The sequence below is a fragment of the Stegostoma tigrinum genome, chromosome 6, assembly GCF_030684315.1.
Source record: "Stegostoma tigrinum isolate sSteTig4 chromosome 6, sSteTig4.hap1, whole genome shotgun sequence".
In the NCBI taxonomy this organism is placed as follows: Eukaryota; Metazoa; Chordata; class Chondrichthyes; order Orectolobiformes; family Stegostomatidae; genus Stegostoma; species Stegostoma tigrinum.
Genome location: NC_081359.1, coordinates 29,903,848 through 29,918,735, shown reverse-complemented (window position 1 = coordinate 29,918,735; position 14,888 = coordinate 29,903,848). Strand labels below are relative to the sequence as shown.

The 14,888-nt window shown below is 38.6% G+C and overlaps 1 protein-coding gene across 8 annotated transcripts in view; it reads left to right on the top strand.

Annotated features, from left to right (window-relative positions):
* rbm26 (RNA binding motif protein 26) overlaps positions 1–14,888 on the top strand; it is an 89,633-nt gene that overhangs the window by 2,062 nt on the left and 72,683 nt on the right. For all 8 annotated transcript variants that reach the window (XM_059646513.1, XM_059646514.1, XM_048532699.2 and 5 more), the window contains exons 2-4: positions 7,232–7,350; positions 13,305–13,441; positions 13,549–13,640. In XM_059646513.1, the coding sequence (XP_059502496.1) occupies positions 7,232–7,350; positions 13,305–13,441; positions 13,549–13,640 (348 nt within the window). The remainder of the gene's footprint in view (positions 1–7,231; positions 7,351–13,304; positions 13,442–13,548; positions 13,641–14,888) is intronic.

Here is a 14,888-nt window from a genome sequence, read left to right as displayed (position 1 = left end):
AGTAGTCAATCCAGGGACCCCACACAAGACTTTAAAAAAAGGATCGCTGCTGCAATCATGAAGATCCAATCATTTACATTAGCAAGTCAGCTGATACTGGCAGAACCAATTGCCAACGTATATTTCCTCAAATAGTGTGGTTTCCATCGAGGTTGCAAAATGCACCAGACTTAGATGGCTTTAAAATGCATTTTCTTGTGACAGGTTACAAAAACTGACTTGCATGTGCTTGCATAAGTAAGATTCTTAATACCTGTGATTGCTCTTCCATGGTATTGTGTATGATAAGTTATAGATTAAATCTTTTAATTATCCCTGCTAACTTTGTTTCTGTTTTTCTATTTTGCCTTTCTGCATTCTCTTTGTTTGATGTCATTTTCCTCCCTTTTTCTACTTTCTTTTGAGATATAAAATTGGGCTTAAAAATGAGGAGATGCAAAATGTTGTCAGTGGTAGGGGAAATGTGGGTATTGTGGACATTTGTATGTTTGTATATACTATTTTGGGAAAATGTCCTTGTAGTGGCACTGTGGGAGTTGGGGATAATGTGGCTTTCTATTGTTTCCTGTTTTCCCCCAACACAACATTGATTGCTGATCAACTATGATGTGCGCTGTAGCAGCTTATCATGGTTATTTTGACAGTACCGACAATCCTGTGATAGCAATTTACTAAGAAGCATACTGGTCGTAACGTTGTGGGAATGTCATTGCATCCCAGGTTCCTCTTCAGCCCTCACCATCCTGATGAGGATGTCAATGACCACTCCCTTGGTCATTGTCAGAATCCGCTCCAAAGCCCATTATCAAAGAACCGTTATTGCAAGAACAAGAGCTGATCAAGGAGAAGGCTGACCAGTACTTAAGCCGGGGAACTAGAAAAGGGGCAGTAAATTGACCTTGCCCATTTTGTGTACGTACTAACAACAAATTTAAAAACAAATACTTTTAAGCTAATATTTCCTTCCATCATATGCCTCAAATTCTTCATTTTCCTGAGATAATCATTACTTTGTGCCATTGTATCACTTAATCCTTTGATCCAGAGCTGAACACCTGTATCCTTCATTCCTTGTTCCACAGTTACCTCGTTGTTCTCACTTTCACTTGTTCCTTCCACAGAAGAGTGGCAATTGACAAGAGTTTTGCTCACTCGACCCGTTTCCCTTCTGTTCATCGTTGATATTTGTTTTCCTCAGAAGCCTTCTATTTTCTTATTTCTAGAGTGCAAATTAGAATTTCGGTCAGATTACTCCTGATGCTGTGGTTATGCTAGCTGCCATCGATTGCTGGAGACATTTATTTTAGGTTCATGTCAATAGAATTAAAGTAGTCTTATTTTGTTCTTGATATCTAGTTCACAACTCAGCCAGCTTCCTGAAATATTAGTTTTCTTTGTAGTCATCAGCATTTGGGGTTTCTTTGTTCTGTCAGACTTTGATTACTTAATTACACTTATTCAGTGTACACTTTTTAGAAAAGAAATATGACATTGAAAACTTGACTGAACTTAGTCAAAATAGTGTGTAGTTTTCTTGCTGTAGTCTTAGGTTTTGCACGCTGTTTTGTTTCTTTTGTGTATAACCTGACGTTTTAACTTAAATGGCACATGACTCAGATCATAAATAGTGCCAAAATTGAGGTTTTTCTTTTGCTTTTGAGGAATAAGAGTTTGTGTTTTATAATTGTTGGAGGCACTTTATGAATCGTACAGTACGCAGTAAGTTTTGCTCATGATTTGTGCATAGGATATTAAGTTGCACTTCTGTGTTTAACAAATTTTACTTTCCTGCTGATTTTTGTGTTCCTCTTGACCTACTGTTGTTTCTTTCTCTGCCCAAACTTTGACTTGCAACTTATTGTGTTGCTGTTATAGCTGTCTTGTTTGTTTCTGTCTTGAACCTCTCCCTTCTCCTCTCTCATAATTTTCCTTTTTTTAAAGAAGTATTCATATTATTCATGTACGTTTGTCTTATTGTTTCTGTTAATGGCATCTGCGACAATATATTGGTAAAGCATTTTAAGTTGACCGAGGGACAAGGCTTTCATCAGAGGAAAAGTATTGAAAGAATAAACCGGTAAGCTGCATTTTCAGTTGAGATTATACTAGGGATGCTTGCCTCTCTTGCCCTGGGAAGTGTTGCTGAATAAATGGACTGTAGGGTACAGGTTCATAGTTCTTTGAAAGTGGAATCCCAGGTGGACGGGGAGTGAAGAAGGCATTTGGCACACATGCCTTTAGTGGTCAGTGTTTTGAGTTTAGGAGCTGGGATGTTATGTTGGCAGGTTTGAGTTACAGGGAGATGTTGAATAAGTTTCGGCGATTTTCCCTGGAGAGTTGGAGGTGGACCTTAGTAATTTATAACAAAATGAGGTCTTTGGATAGGGTGAACAGCCAAGATCTTTGCCCCAGGGCAGAGGAGTCGAAAACTAGTGGGCAAAGGGTTCAGGTGAGAGGAGGAAGACTTAAAAGGTACTAAAAGGGCAACTTTTTCATGTACGTGTGTGCAGTGAGCTGCTAGAGGAAGTGTTGGAAGCTGGTACGATTACAACATTTTAAAAGGCACCTGGATTGGTCCATGAATAAGAAGGGTTGAGAGGGATACGGGCCAAATGCTGGTAAATGGGACTAGGATAATTTAGGATATCTGGTCAGTTTGGATGAGTTGAACCAAAGGAACAAAAACAAAGTTGCTGGAAAAAAACTCAGCAGGCCTGGCAGCATCTGTGGAGGAGAAAACATAGTTAATGTTTCAGGTCACCAAACCCAAAACATTAACTCTGTTTTCTCCTCCGGGATGCTGCCAGACCTGCTGAGCTTTTTCAGCAACTTTGTTTTTGTTCCTGATTTACGGCATCCGCTGTTCTTTTGGTTTTTGTTTGAACCAAAGGATCTGTTTCTGTGCTCTACAGCTCTTCAACTGTACTTCTTGACTAATGCTGTTAACTCTTGCTCCATTTGGTCAACTTTTGTAGGTGAGCCTCATTGTCCTAATGTGGCGTGAGACTAGTACTGATTCTAGTACTTTTTAGATAATATGATTATATAGAAACTTGGGTCAGATGTTACTACCAAATTAACGATGAATCTAATGGTGATAGTAGTTATTTATGCAAAAATAAATCACCATTCAGCAAGGGATATACCTGATTATATGCGAATACAAAGACCCCCAGGGTTGTGAATGAATTCTGTTACCGAAAATGTTCTCAAGTTGATCTATACACAAGTTGGAACACAATGCAGAGCAATATAAAGCAGTCATTCATAATTAAATGAAATGTTTGTCTGATGGATATTCAAAATTATACACCTGTGTGGGATTGCATTTGAAAATCAGATGTTTGTAAATTGGGGGCCCCCTGTATTCAAATTTTACTGTCTGAGCTGCGTGCTGTGCTGTTGGCTTTATGCAAAGGGTATTTTATTGTCTCCCTTACCATTTTTATGAAGTTGGAATATTTGCAACCAATTTGGGCATGTGATGACACCTTTGGGCCAGCTAGTAATTGAACCTGGACCTTCTAGCTGAGAGGTAGTGACACATATGTATGACAAGACTCTTTTAAACTCTGCCCCTGGTTTTCCCAGGTGAACGCCTGTCCAAGTACTAGCCACATCAAAGTTTGTTTAGCTTTTGAGATCAGACCCTTCCGAAACTATTGTGGTTGTGGGCAAAATACTTTTAATCAGCCTGTTCAGACCTGACGTGACGCATCTCTTGCTACAAGCTAGATTTCATCCTGTATCTTCTGGCTCAGAGCTAGGGACGCTATCAATGCTCCTTTCATAGTGCGTATGAATTAAACCTGTAAAAGATGTTTCGGTCTGGTAATTACAAGTACAAACTCTTGTAAGGATGTGCTAAGTGATCACAATGACATAAAGATGACTGAAAATAACTAAAATAAATGGTTGTGGATTGTTCAAAGTGATTCAAGACTAAAATTTTTTTCCCCCTTTTTCTTCCTAAACCAATCATTCCCTGTCTTTGACTTTATTTATCTCATCTTTTGGTTTCAACAACTTTAATCCATTTTCTCTGTCATTTGTTGTTAAGAAAGATGTGCACTTGCATCTCTCTTTCCTTCACTGCAGCATTACTCACTTACTTTCAATAAACTAGTGGACAAATTGTTTTGAGCTTATTTGTTCAGGGCTAAGTCTCTAATCAATACAGCTGTGCTAGATGATCTACCACAGCAGAATTAAATCCAGTGCAGATTTTTGGTTTTCCCTGTTGTTAGTAGAAACTGTCCGTCATGTATTTAAGTATTATTGGTCCAGCCATATTGACTAATTATGTAAGTTTACATTAGTTGTACTGTTGAGTTTGAACTTTGTCTTTTACGTTTATCTTTGTTCTAAAGTCTTACTGAATAACATTTACTTCTAGAAGTCAAATAAATGTCTGCTTTCTTAACTAGTGTAGATTTAATCAGGCAAAGAAATGAGGGGTTTTATTTCTAATAATCTGTTGTTTAAATTCGTCCATTTTGAAAAGCGAAACTTATGGTGATATTGTCATCGTAGAACTTGACACTGGTTTCGAGGGCACCTGTGGAACAATGTGTTTAAATCAATAGCTTACAAAGCTCTGAAAAATGGAATGCACCAAACTATATTATGTATTTCCTCATTTATATTAATGAAGAATGAATCTGAAACATGTTTATTTTCATTTTGTTCCATTTTTAATTTGCCTCATAATTTGTGTTAATCACCAGTTGTTAGCTACCATTTTCTAAGTGTTGGAATTCATTATATTTTAAATTTCTGTTTATCCTTCAGGATTCAATATTATCCCTTACTGTTACCAAGAACCTCAAAGTCTAGGTAATTGACAGATGGCTTAGAATTTTTATCAAGCATGACATTGGGATAAGCTGGTGGGAAAATGCTTGTGATACAGCAGAGCATTTTAACAATACTGGCACTCAGTAGTGATGGACAAAATGACAAAGCATATCTGACCAAGTAATCCTAATAAGTTTATTTTGGTCTGCCAGGTGCTTTCTACAGTGGCTGTCAAACCAGGTTGTTGTGAGTAAAAGGAAAGCACGTTGCAATAGCTGCATACCAGACGTTGTCCTGTTTTCACTCTAATTAACTTCGCATCCTGAAACTAAACTAAAAGAGCTGATGCTATCAGGCACCCTTATTTGAAGTGTATTTACAGATGGACAGCAGGCAACTGAAAACACAATTCCTACCTAACATTTCCATGTTTGTTATAATTAGTATTTCTGAGTGAACATTCATTGTCATCCTTATCCATTACCTCCTTGCCTATGATATCCTAATAAGTGATAATGGATGCATCTAAAGGCTATTAATAATTATCACTATTGATTATCATTGTAATTTCTCCCATCAAAGTCAAATTGGTGCACGTGGTTTGATAGGATTGGATAGCATTCAGCATCTGTGAGCAGACAGAGAGTCAGAGTTTGAGTTGCTGAAGTTGATTTGTTTCCCTATTCTTTAGGCTGGTAAAATGGCTTTTCAGACAAAATTTGAAATGATCCAATCCACCATTCAATGTTTGTGTTCGGTCCTGAGATTGTACCTTCCAAATCTATGACCACTTCCATCTAGAAGGACAAAAGCAGTAGACACATGGGAATGCCACCACATGCACGTTCCCCTCCAAGCCACTCACCTCCCTGACTTGTCGTTCCTTTGCTGTTGCTGGGTCAAAATCCTGGAATTGTGGGTCTACCCACAGCACACAACTGCAATGGCTCAAGCAGACAGTTCATCACTTTTTCAGGGACAACTAGGGACCAGCAATAAATGCTGTTCATCCAGTGATGCCTAAGTCCTGTGAGAGAACAACAATGTGGAATTTACAGCATAGTATTGGGTCATTTGGTCCAATTGATGTATTATGGTATTTATATTCCACACAAGTTACTTCCCATTGCGTCTTAATTTCCTTTAGATTTAATTCTCCCTGCATATATATTAAGGTTTCCTTGAAATGAGTCAATGCCATTTGCCTCAGTCACTCAACATGGCTATGCATTCCACATTTTCATCATTTTCTGTAAAAAGATTTCTCAAATTATGTTTGATCTTTGTTTGGCTGTCCTACCATTATTACATCTAGTCTTGATTTGCTTATAAATTGAGGCTATTTCACCATGTTGCCCTCTACAAACTTTTTAGAATGGTCAAGACCTTTACCAGTTTTTCTTAAGCTTTTCTTTTGGATTTTTGGTATCCTATCATTTCTGCACGTTCTCATGTTTTCAGTCTCTCCTTGAATTTTCGAGAAGTGTTTTGCATAAATTTGTATGCATTCAGAATAAGGCTGGCACCGAGGCATTGGTTCTGTGATTGATTCGTTGCTTCTCAAGTGTATCCTGTTAAGGAATCGCTCCCAGACACAAATCGACATTGATCAAGTTAACAAGAACTTCCGCGCTTGCTGTTAATCTCACAATGTAAATTTTTGTATGACAGTTAGATCTTATTGAATGAGATTTAGCTCTGTTTGTAGTGGTCAACTAACTTCACAATTGATGTTGAACATCATCACTGGCCCTGAGCTGCCATATTTCGATTTGTTTTTATACTTTGCTTGGCATTATCTTTTATCTTTGACACCTGTGTTTAAATGAAAAAGCAACATGTTTTTGCTTCCCTCAACTTCTATACCTTTGTTTCCTGTTCTGCAACTATCTGTAAATCTATACAGCACCCTGTCCTTGACTCAATGCATGCCAGACTTTATCAGGACCACTTTCTTACAGAGCTATGAGGGGGAAAAAAATGGGGCGGGGGAGAAGTTGAGTTTCTTTAGCAATGAACCAAAAGGACACGATGGACTGTTTAGCCTCCTGTGCTGTTACTATTTGAAGACTCCATGTATCTGCCAACTCTCAATATATCATGTCAACCCATGTTGTAACACTTGCATGTTGTACTTTCATGTAGATATTTTTAATCAAGATACTCAAACCAGTCATGACACATGGCTGAAGCATTTGGAACTTGAACAATGACTTTGTGGTTGGGGAGGGAAGAGGGAAAGCTGGCAATCAGAGACTTTTGTGTAATGTGATCCTTTCAAAATTGAAACTTTTATCTTAATTGTTAAAGTGAATTATTTCCAACCTTTTAACGCAAAAATATACACAACAAATTTAAGCACATTTTTGATCAAAGCATAATTATATTTAAATTTTGTAGCTTGATGTATTTTTATGTCTTTCTTCTGTTGCAGATGTGATGCAGATCCATCCGCACTTGCTAAATATGTTGTTGCTTTGGTGAAAAAGGATAAAAGTGAGAAGGAGTTGAAGGCACTGTGTGTTGACCAATTAGATGTCTTCCTGCAGAAAGGTATAGTAAAAGAAAGTGTTAGTTTTTAATCTGTGGTGCCATGAATTGATATCTGGAGATGTTCTCCTATTTTGGTATCTATGTGTTGAATATGTATAAAGCCAAATACTTCAGATGCAGAAAGTCCAAAATAACACAAGATATTGAGAATACACAAGCCTTGTTGCATTTGTGTGAAGAGTAACATGAATTGTCAGATTGACTGACTATCTTTGAGCAGAACTTAAGAGTGCTTAGTGATGGACTAGTTTATTAACAAGACTGAGAGAAGAAATTGATAGATCTGTGATTGATTGGAAGATAGAAGGCATTAAATAAACAATAAGGAAGATGGTACAAGGCATGTGCAGAAATCAAAAATTAATCTCATGGACATATAAATGAAAATGTAAAAGTAATTGGGCAAAAGTTACTGGCCAAAAAATGCAGTCAGCATGGGAGTGAATCAATATTCATTGTAAGTTTTACTGTCTCATACTGTGTTCTGTCCTATCAATTCTGATGAAATAATCTTCCATACCAAGACTTACATTGTGCCTTTTCTTCAACGCAGGATTTCTTTGCATTGTGGTTGAAAACCATGTCTACTCCCTCTTCCTTCCCCATTCCAGAAACGTGATTGCAATCCCCGAAATCCCTATTGTTTATTGCTCTGGTCTCCTTGTTCGACATTTCTTCTGTCATTTTCACCGGTTTCCACCCCAAATACATCTACTCCAGACTCACTCCTTTTAATACTGTGTGAATTTGGTGGGATGAATTTCCCTCCATGATACTCACTGTTTGCTTCCCAAGGCATCTTGCTGTGCAAGTGGAGGAATGGGAACGTCCCATTCATGAAACGTTCAGGTTGTACTTGTTACTTCACTTGCACTTTGTGTAATGTTTTATAATTTCCACTTTTGGTACAATTTTCTCTACATTGTAGAGATCAAATACAAATTAGTTGATGGTTTTGTAAGCAACTCATATCAGAAGAGATGCAGCTTGAGGTTCTGGTCATTTAAGTTTAGGATCACTATGAAGCAGACCAGGAGGAATATGAAGCGGGATTCACTACTGATGCAGACCAGGAGAAGTGTGAAATGAGCTGGAATTAGTGTGTAGTAAGCCAGGAGGGGTATGAAACAGACTGGGAATATTGTGAAACATACTGGGACGGGTATGAAACATGCTGAAGTGGGAAAAGATAAAAATAAACTGTTATCACATGGAAACCATGAGTTGTTTGGCAGGTAGGTAGTCTAGTCTTTGTTTCTTTTTCTCTAAAGTTGGGAAGTTGGTCAAAGGAACTGGGAAATTATAGGTTTTATTTTGCTTTTTTACAAGTTTTTGGTCAGTGCTATCATCCTATGAATGAATAAAAGAAAACTTGACTTGTTTATGATTAATAGACCAGAAGTATCATTCTGGCCTGTCCGTTGAATAGTGGCGTCTACTTTAACTAAGGCACTGTATTTGAGCAGAATAGAGTTTTATTGCAATCCCTCTACAGATTTATCTAGCACATTACTGAAGTTGAATGCCTAAAGCTGCTTATGAGCCCATTTATCTTTTACCTTAAATGCAGTCTCACATACTGTAAAGATTGCTACTCTACTGTACTTTTTATTCGTTATTTTAACTTCAAGTTTTGTTTTAATCATGACATATGCAGTCGAGATCCACTACATATACGTCACCAGAATTGATGTCTTCTTTTCATCATGATGTTCCATTTACCTGTACACTCACCTTTCCCAGTATGACTTGTTCCTTACGATAATGAGTTCAACGTATGTTCATATCCTGCATATTATGGCTTAGCTGTTGTGCATTCAAGTTCTGTCTGACCATAAAGATGTAATTTTGCTGCCTCCCTGTTATGTTTGTGGAACCCTACTTAGTTTCCTTGTCATCCATGTGGAGCTACATCCTTTAAATAAAGTGCAATGCAAATGATCTTGTTCAGTTTTTCAAACTTAATTCCCAAGTGGATTGTACTTTCACTGTATTGAAGATGCCGTTAAAATGATGGATTTGTATGTACTCAGATTTGGAAAAATTGGGATGATGAGATGAGCAGGTATACATACAGAATAAACAGCAATATGTTATGAGAGGTGTCTGGAAGTATCTCCTTCATTATCACTTGCCTTTTGAGACATGCTCTTTGAACGTAAAGTTGGTGGAAATTTTATGCAGCACTTCGCAAAGAGGCTTGTCAGATTCTTGAGTGAATAGGATAGTAACTGTATAGAAGGCAAAATTGTCAGTTATCTTTTAAGTGTTTATGTCGGTTCAGTCTCTGGTAGCATTTTTTTAAATTGCCTTGGGCATCTGGAAAGGAATTTCCTAGTGACATTTCTGACTTTGCATGATTGTTTTCTTTTGAGTATTCCAGGTAATTTTGCAGCTGGGGGTTTGGTTGTATTTTTACTGCACGGATGATGGGCTTGAGGCACCTGATGGTCTCTTCTTGCACTTTGATTGATTCATTCATGTGAATATATCACCAGCTCGTGATCCTCGGATTTGGTTGCAGTGCAGCTGCTAGCTACTGCCAAGCAGATGTGTTTACAGCCTCAAGTGTTAGACTTGACAGCAGGTCTGTGCTGATAAGCTAAGTAATTGGCTGCAACCTAATATCTAATTTAAAAATAAGTTTAATGTGATCATTGGAATTGCTTGTAATTATACTTTCAGTTGACTTTTCATGTTTTATAATGTTGCACCTAGTGGCTATATTATCTGTGTAGTAATACGTAAGCTGCTACATTTTACAATGTCCATTCAGTGCTTGTATCCTGTGGTTTATGTCCATATCCAACTTTGTACTCGATTTTCAGTCTGATCTTGGTAAATTGGCCAACTGGGAAAGATCAAGATGTTTTAAATGTTTTGGCAAAAAAAAGCTTAATTTCATGATGTTTTGCAACTTTTATATGGTGGTTTAAAGTTTATTTTGTCCAAATGGGGCTTTATCCATGGCATTGGTCAGCAGTTGTTAAGCGTTGCAAGTTTCTGCTGAAGTGCTGATAAGGAAAGGCTGGTATTCTTGATTTCTCTTTTTAATGTGTTGGGGTTGGTGGTCAATTTTGAAAAAATTTTATAATGAGCAATAAGGGCAATAGCATTGAACTTAAGAAATAGATTAGACGAAAGGGCAAACTAGTGAAATTTAGCATCCCAGAAATAATAATGAATTAGAAGTTTAAAAAGGAATGAGGAATTTATTACAATGGGCAGGTAAAGGATCCAGAGTAAATTATTCAAACTGAAGACCGGCCCGGTTCGTCCCCTCCCCCCACTGCACCACGCGGCCGGCCCGGCTCTTCCCCCCCACCCACTGCATCCCAGGGCCGGTCCGGCCTGTCTCTGCCTCCCTGGCCGGTTCTTCCTCTCGCCCGTCCCTTCCTCCCGCCCCCAGCCGCACCCCCAGCTACCTGCTGACCTCATCCCACCTCCTTGACCTGTCCGTCTTCCCTGGACTGACCTATCCCCTCCCTACCTCCCCACCTACACCCTCTCCACCTATCTTCTTTGCTCTCCATCTTCGGTCCGCCTCCCCCTCTCTCCCTATTTATTCCAGTTCCCTCCCCCCATCCCCCTCTCTGATGAAGGGTCTAGGCCCGAAACGTCAGCTTTTGTGCTCCTGAGATGCTGCTTGGCCTGCTGTGTTCATCCAGCCTCACATTTTATTATCTTGGAATCTCCAGCATCTGCAGTTCCCATTATCTCTAATACCCTGGCCCCAGTGGATTTCGTCCTTTTGTGTTTAAAAGAAGAGGCCACTGAAATAGTAAATGCTCTGCTTGTAACGGTTAAAATTCCTGAAATTCTGGAAAGGTTCCATCAGACTGGAAAAAGGCAAATGTAATTCCTCTATTCAAGAAAATGCGATCAATAAACATGAACTTTGTTGTAGAGAAAATGCTGTAATTAATTATTAATGAGATTATGTTTAGACACCTTAATGCAGTCTGGCATAATTGGCATGGTATTGTGAAAGGGAAATTAGGTTTGTCTAATTTGTCGGGAGTTCTTTGAGGAAGTGTCAAGTTGCATAGATAAAGGAAAACCGGCACAGGTACTGTACATGATTTCCAGAAGGCATTTGAGAGGTGTTGCTTCAAGGATTATGACCTGTTGTAGGAGATAATCTATACCCATGGATAGAGGATTGCTTTACTAATACGAAGCATAGGGTGGATTTAAATGTATTGGTTCTGATGAGTCACCAAGCCAAAAACATTAGCTCTGTTTTTTCCTCACAGATGCTGCTAGACCTGCTGAGTTTTTTTCAGCAATTTCTGTTTTTGTTCTTTTTTTGCGTTGGCAATATGTTTCAAGTGGTATGCCGCAGGAATCAACGCTGGGCCCTCAATTATTTACAATTTATATCAGTGTTTTGGATCAAGGGATTAAAGATGTGGTTGTTATATTTTCTAACGATGTAAAGATAAGATGCATGCACATTGTGCACACTCCTTATGCCCCTTTCACAGGGAATCCGGTTGATACGAATAAGTGAAAATGTAGCAGATGCAGAATATGGGGAAAATGACAAGAAGAATAGGAAATATGAAGTCACTACAGTGTGGAAACAGACCACGTGGCCCGCCAAGCCCCCACTGACCCTCTGAAGATCATGTCACTCAAATCCAGACTCTCTCCCTGTAACCCTGCATTTCCCATGGCCAATCCATCTAACCTGCACTGTTTTTGATATGTGGGAGAAAACCAGAGCACCCGTTGGAAACATGTGCAGACACAGCAAGAATGTGCAAACTCCACACAGTTATCCGATGGTGGAATTGAACCTGTGTCCCTGACACTGTGAGGTAACAGTGCTAACCGCTGAGCAAAGTAGTATTTAAATGGAGAGAATTTATAGAACTGAGGTTAGGGGATTGTGCCTCTTAGTTCACGAAAGTTAATTTGCAGGTACACGTGATTATGAAGGCAAATGAAATGTTGTCACTTATTGCCAGTGGAATGAAATATGGAGAAAAAGGACTTGTTGAAAAAGAATGTAAATGTTTTTAAGGCAGTTTGTAGAAGTTTCCCTCAACTGATGTGTGACATTGATGATTATATTGTAAGGAAAGGGTGATGGGCTCAGCTTGTATCCGTTGGAGTTCAGAAGAATGAGACGTGACCATATTAAAACGAGATCCTGAGGGAACTGGATCAGGTGGATAACCTGAGGATATTTCCTCTTGTGCAGGGAGAGACTTGAGCCAGGTTTTAGTGCGGAATACTCTTTTCCTGAAAGGTAGTGCATGCTGGATTTTTAAATTTATTCAAGGCTGGGTTAGATTTTTGATGAAGAAGTCAAGATTGAGGTGTAGACGGGAAGGTGAAGCTGTGACCATAGGCAGATCATTTCTTTTTGAATGTGGAGCAGAATTGAATACTCTAATATATCCCTGCTGCTGAGCTCTGAGGTGAGAGTACTTTTGACTGACCCTTGAGCTGAGTATCCATTGATACTGTGTTTGATCTTTTCACAGTTTACTACGTGAAGAAATTGAAATTGAATATAATTTTACTTTGGTTTTGAACTTTTACAATTGGCTGTGGATTTGAAAACTGTGGAATGCATTCTAACACTAAGATTATGAATAGAACCACTCAATGGACTAATGCATTTTGTCTGTTACATGAAAGAACTAACTTCAAACTTCAGTGGCTTATTTACTTTGCACTTTAAACTGGGCTGAAATATTGGGATAACAAGGTGTAGAGCTGGATGAGCACAGAAAATTTCTGAAGAAGGGTCCAGGCCTGAAATGTCAGCCTTGCCGCTCCTTTGATGCTGCTTGGCCTGCTGTGTTCATCCAGCTCTACACCTTGTTATCTCAGATTCTCCAGCATCTGCAGCTCCTACTATCTCTAGGCTGAAATATTGTTGGATTTGCAGAATTTTATACCTTAAAACTATATTGCAACATTGCTGTCATTCCTTTCAGACACCCATACATTTGTAGAAAAGCTTTTTGAAGCTATAACTGCAAAGAGTTACCTACCTCAGTCTGAGCAATTGGCATCCGTGAATGTAAAATCTGAGCCTGCACAACGGCAAGAAAGAGAGGATAGAAAAGAAGAGGTATGTTTTACAGAATTTGATTCTTTGTTAAAATTTGCTAAATGTTCTAGCCAAATAAATACAAATATTTCCTGTTGCTCAGCTTCAGTGTTGGTTCATTTAAATAGGGAAGCAAAGATGAAGATGATCGGGAAAAAAAATTTACAAGGAGGCTGAATCACAGCCCACTGCAGTCAGGATCACGACACAGAGATAACCGGTAATTGCTGTTTTAAAGTTGGTAAATTTTTAAGACGTTCTGTAAGCTGTTAGCAGTTTGTTTTTGCAGTGTTGTCCTTGAGGACTACTTTTGTCACTATTTTGACTCCAAAGGTTTATCCATTCAAATTTGCCACCCTCCTAAGATGCTGTTCTGATCAGGGTTTTTTAAGTGATGGTGTTTATATATTTACATTTTTTCTCAGTCATTTTCCATATGCTTGAAGGGGCTTGTCCTTTTTAAATACTTCAAACTTTTCACTATATGGTTCTTCCCATTTGACCTATACATCTAAGAGATCACTGCAAAACATGCTATTCCATTTCAAATTAATCACTTGTGTTTGACATCAATTGTTTGATATGGATGAAGTTCAGAAATTTTTTTCAGAAATAGCAAATGTATGAATGATTGAATTGTAAAAGAAAGCAATGACATCTCTTCAGCTTGAAACATAGAAACATGCCAAGAAATTCAGGCAGAGGAAAATTTGTGTATATCTTCAATTGTGATGAGGTCTTCTTAAAAACCCCAACACTATAGCAAATATGTTTGTGTGAAGATGATTTATTTGCTGTACACATGAGCTGGTACAATGGATTATGTAGAGCATGTGCAAGAACATAGGAGTTTTCCCTTATTTTGCTAAGTGACTAATCTTACCGATTGAAAGACAAGATTTTTAAATTGCCTTTTGCATTCAATGTACACTTTGAAAAAAAATGCCTGCTATATGACAATGTATTATTCAATATTCAAAAGTCAGTTGGAAAATCAATTCAAGACATCAGTGCTTTCTCAAGAGTCGTGGTATCCTTGTAGTTAAAAGTTACGCACGAGCATCTCAGACCACTCTTAGGATACCAAGGAGTAGATTATCCGTGACCTATAATTTGAAGTTTGCAAATATGGCCTGCTGGTGCGATATTTTCTAGCCAAGTGTAGATCAGAGAACCTATCCCACTTAATTTTGTGCTACTGATCATTCATGATCTTGCCCAAGTACGTGGAAAGAAGAAAATTAAAGAATTTGGCAGCACAGCAGCTCCGTGGTTAGCGCTGCTGCCTGCCCAGCGCCAGGGACCCGGGTTCGATTCTGTCCTCGGGTGACTGCGTGGAATTTGTACCCTCTCCCCATGTCTGCTTGGGTTTCCTCCCATGGTTCAAGAATGTGTAGCGTAGGTGGATTGGTCGTGCTAAAATTGCTCGTAGTGTCCAGGGATGTTTAGGTTAGATGGGTTAGATATG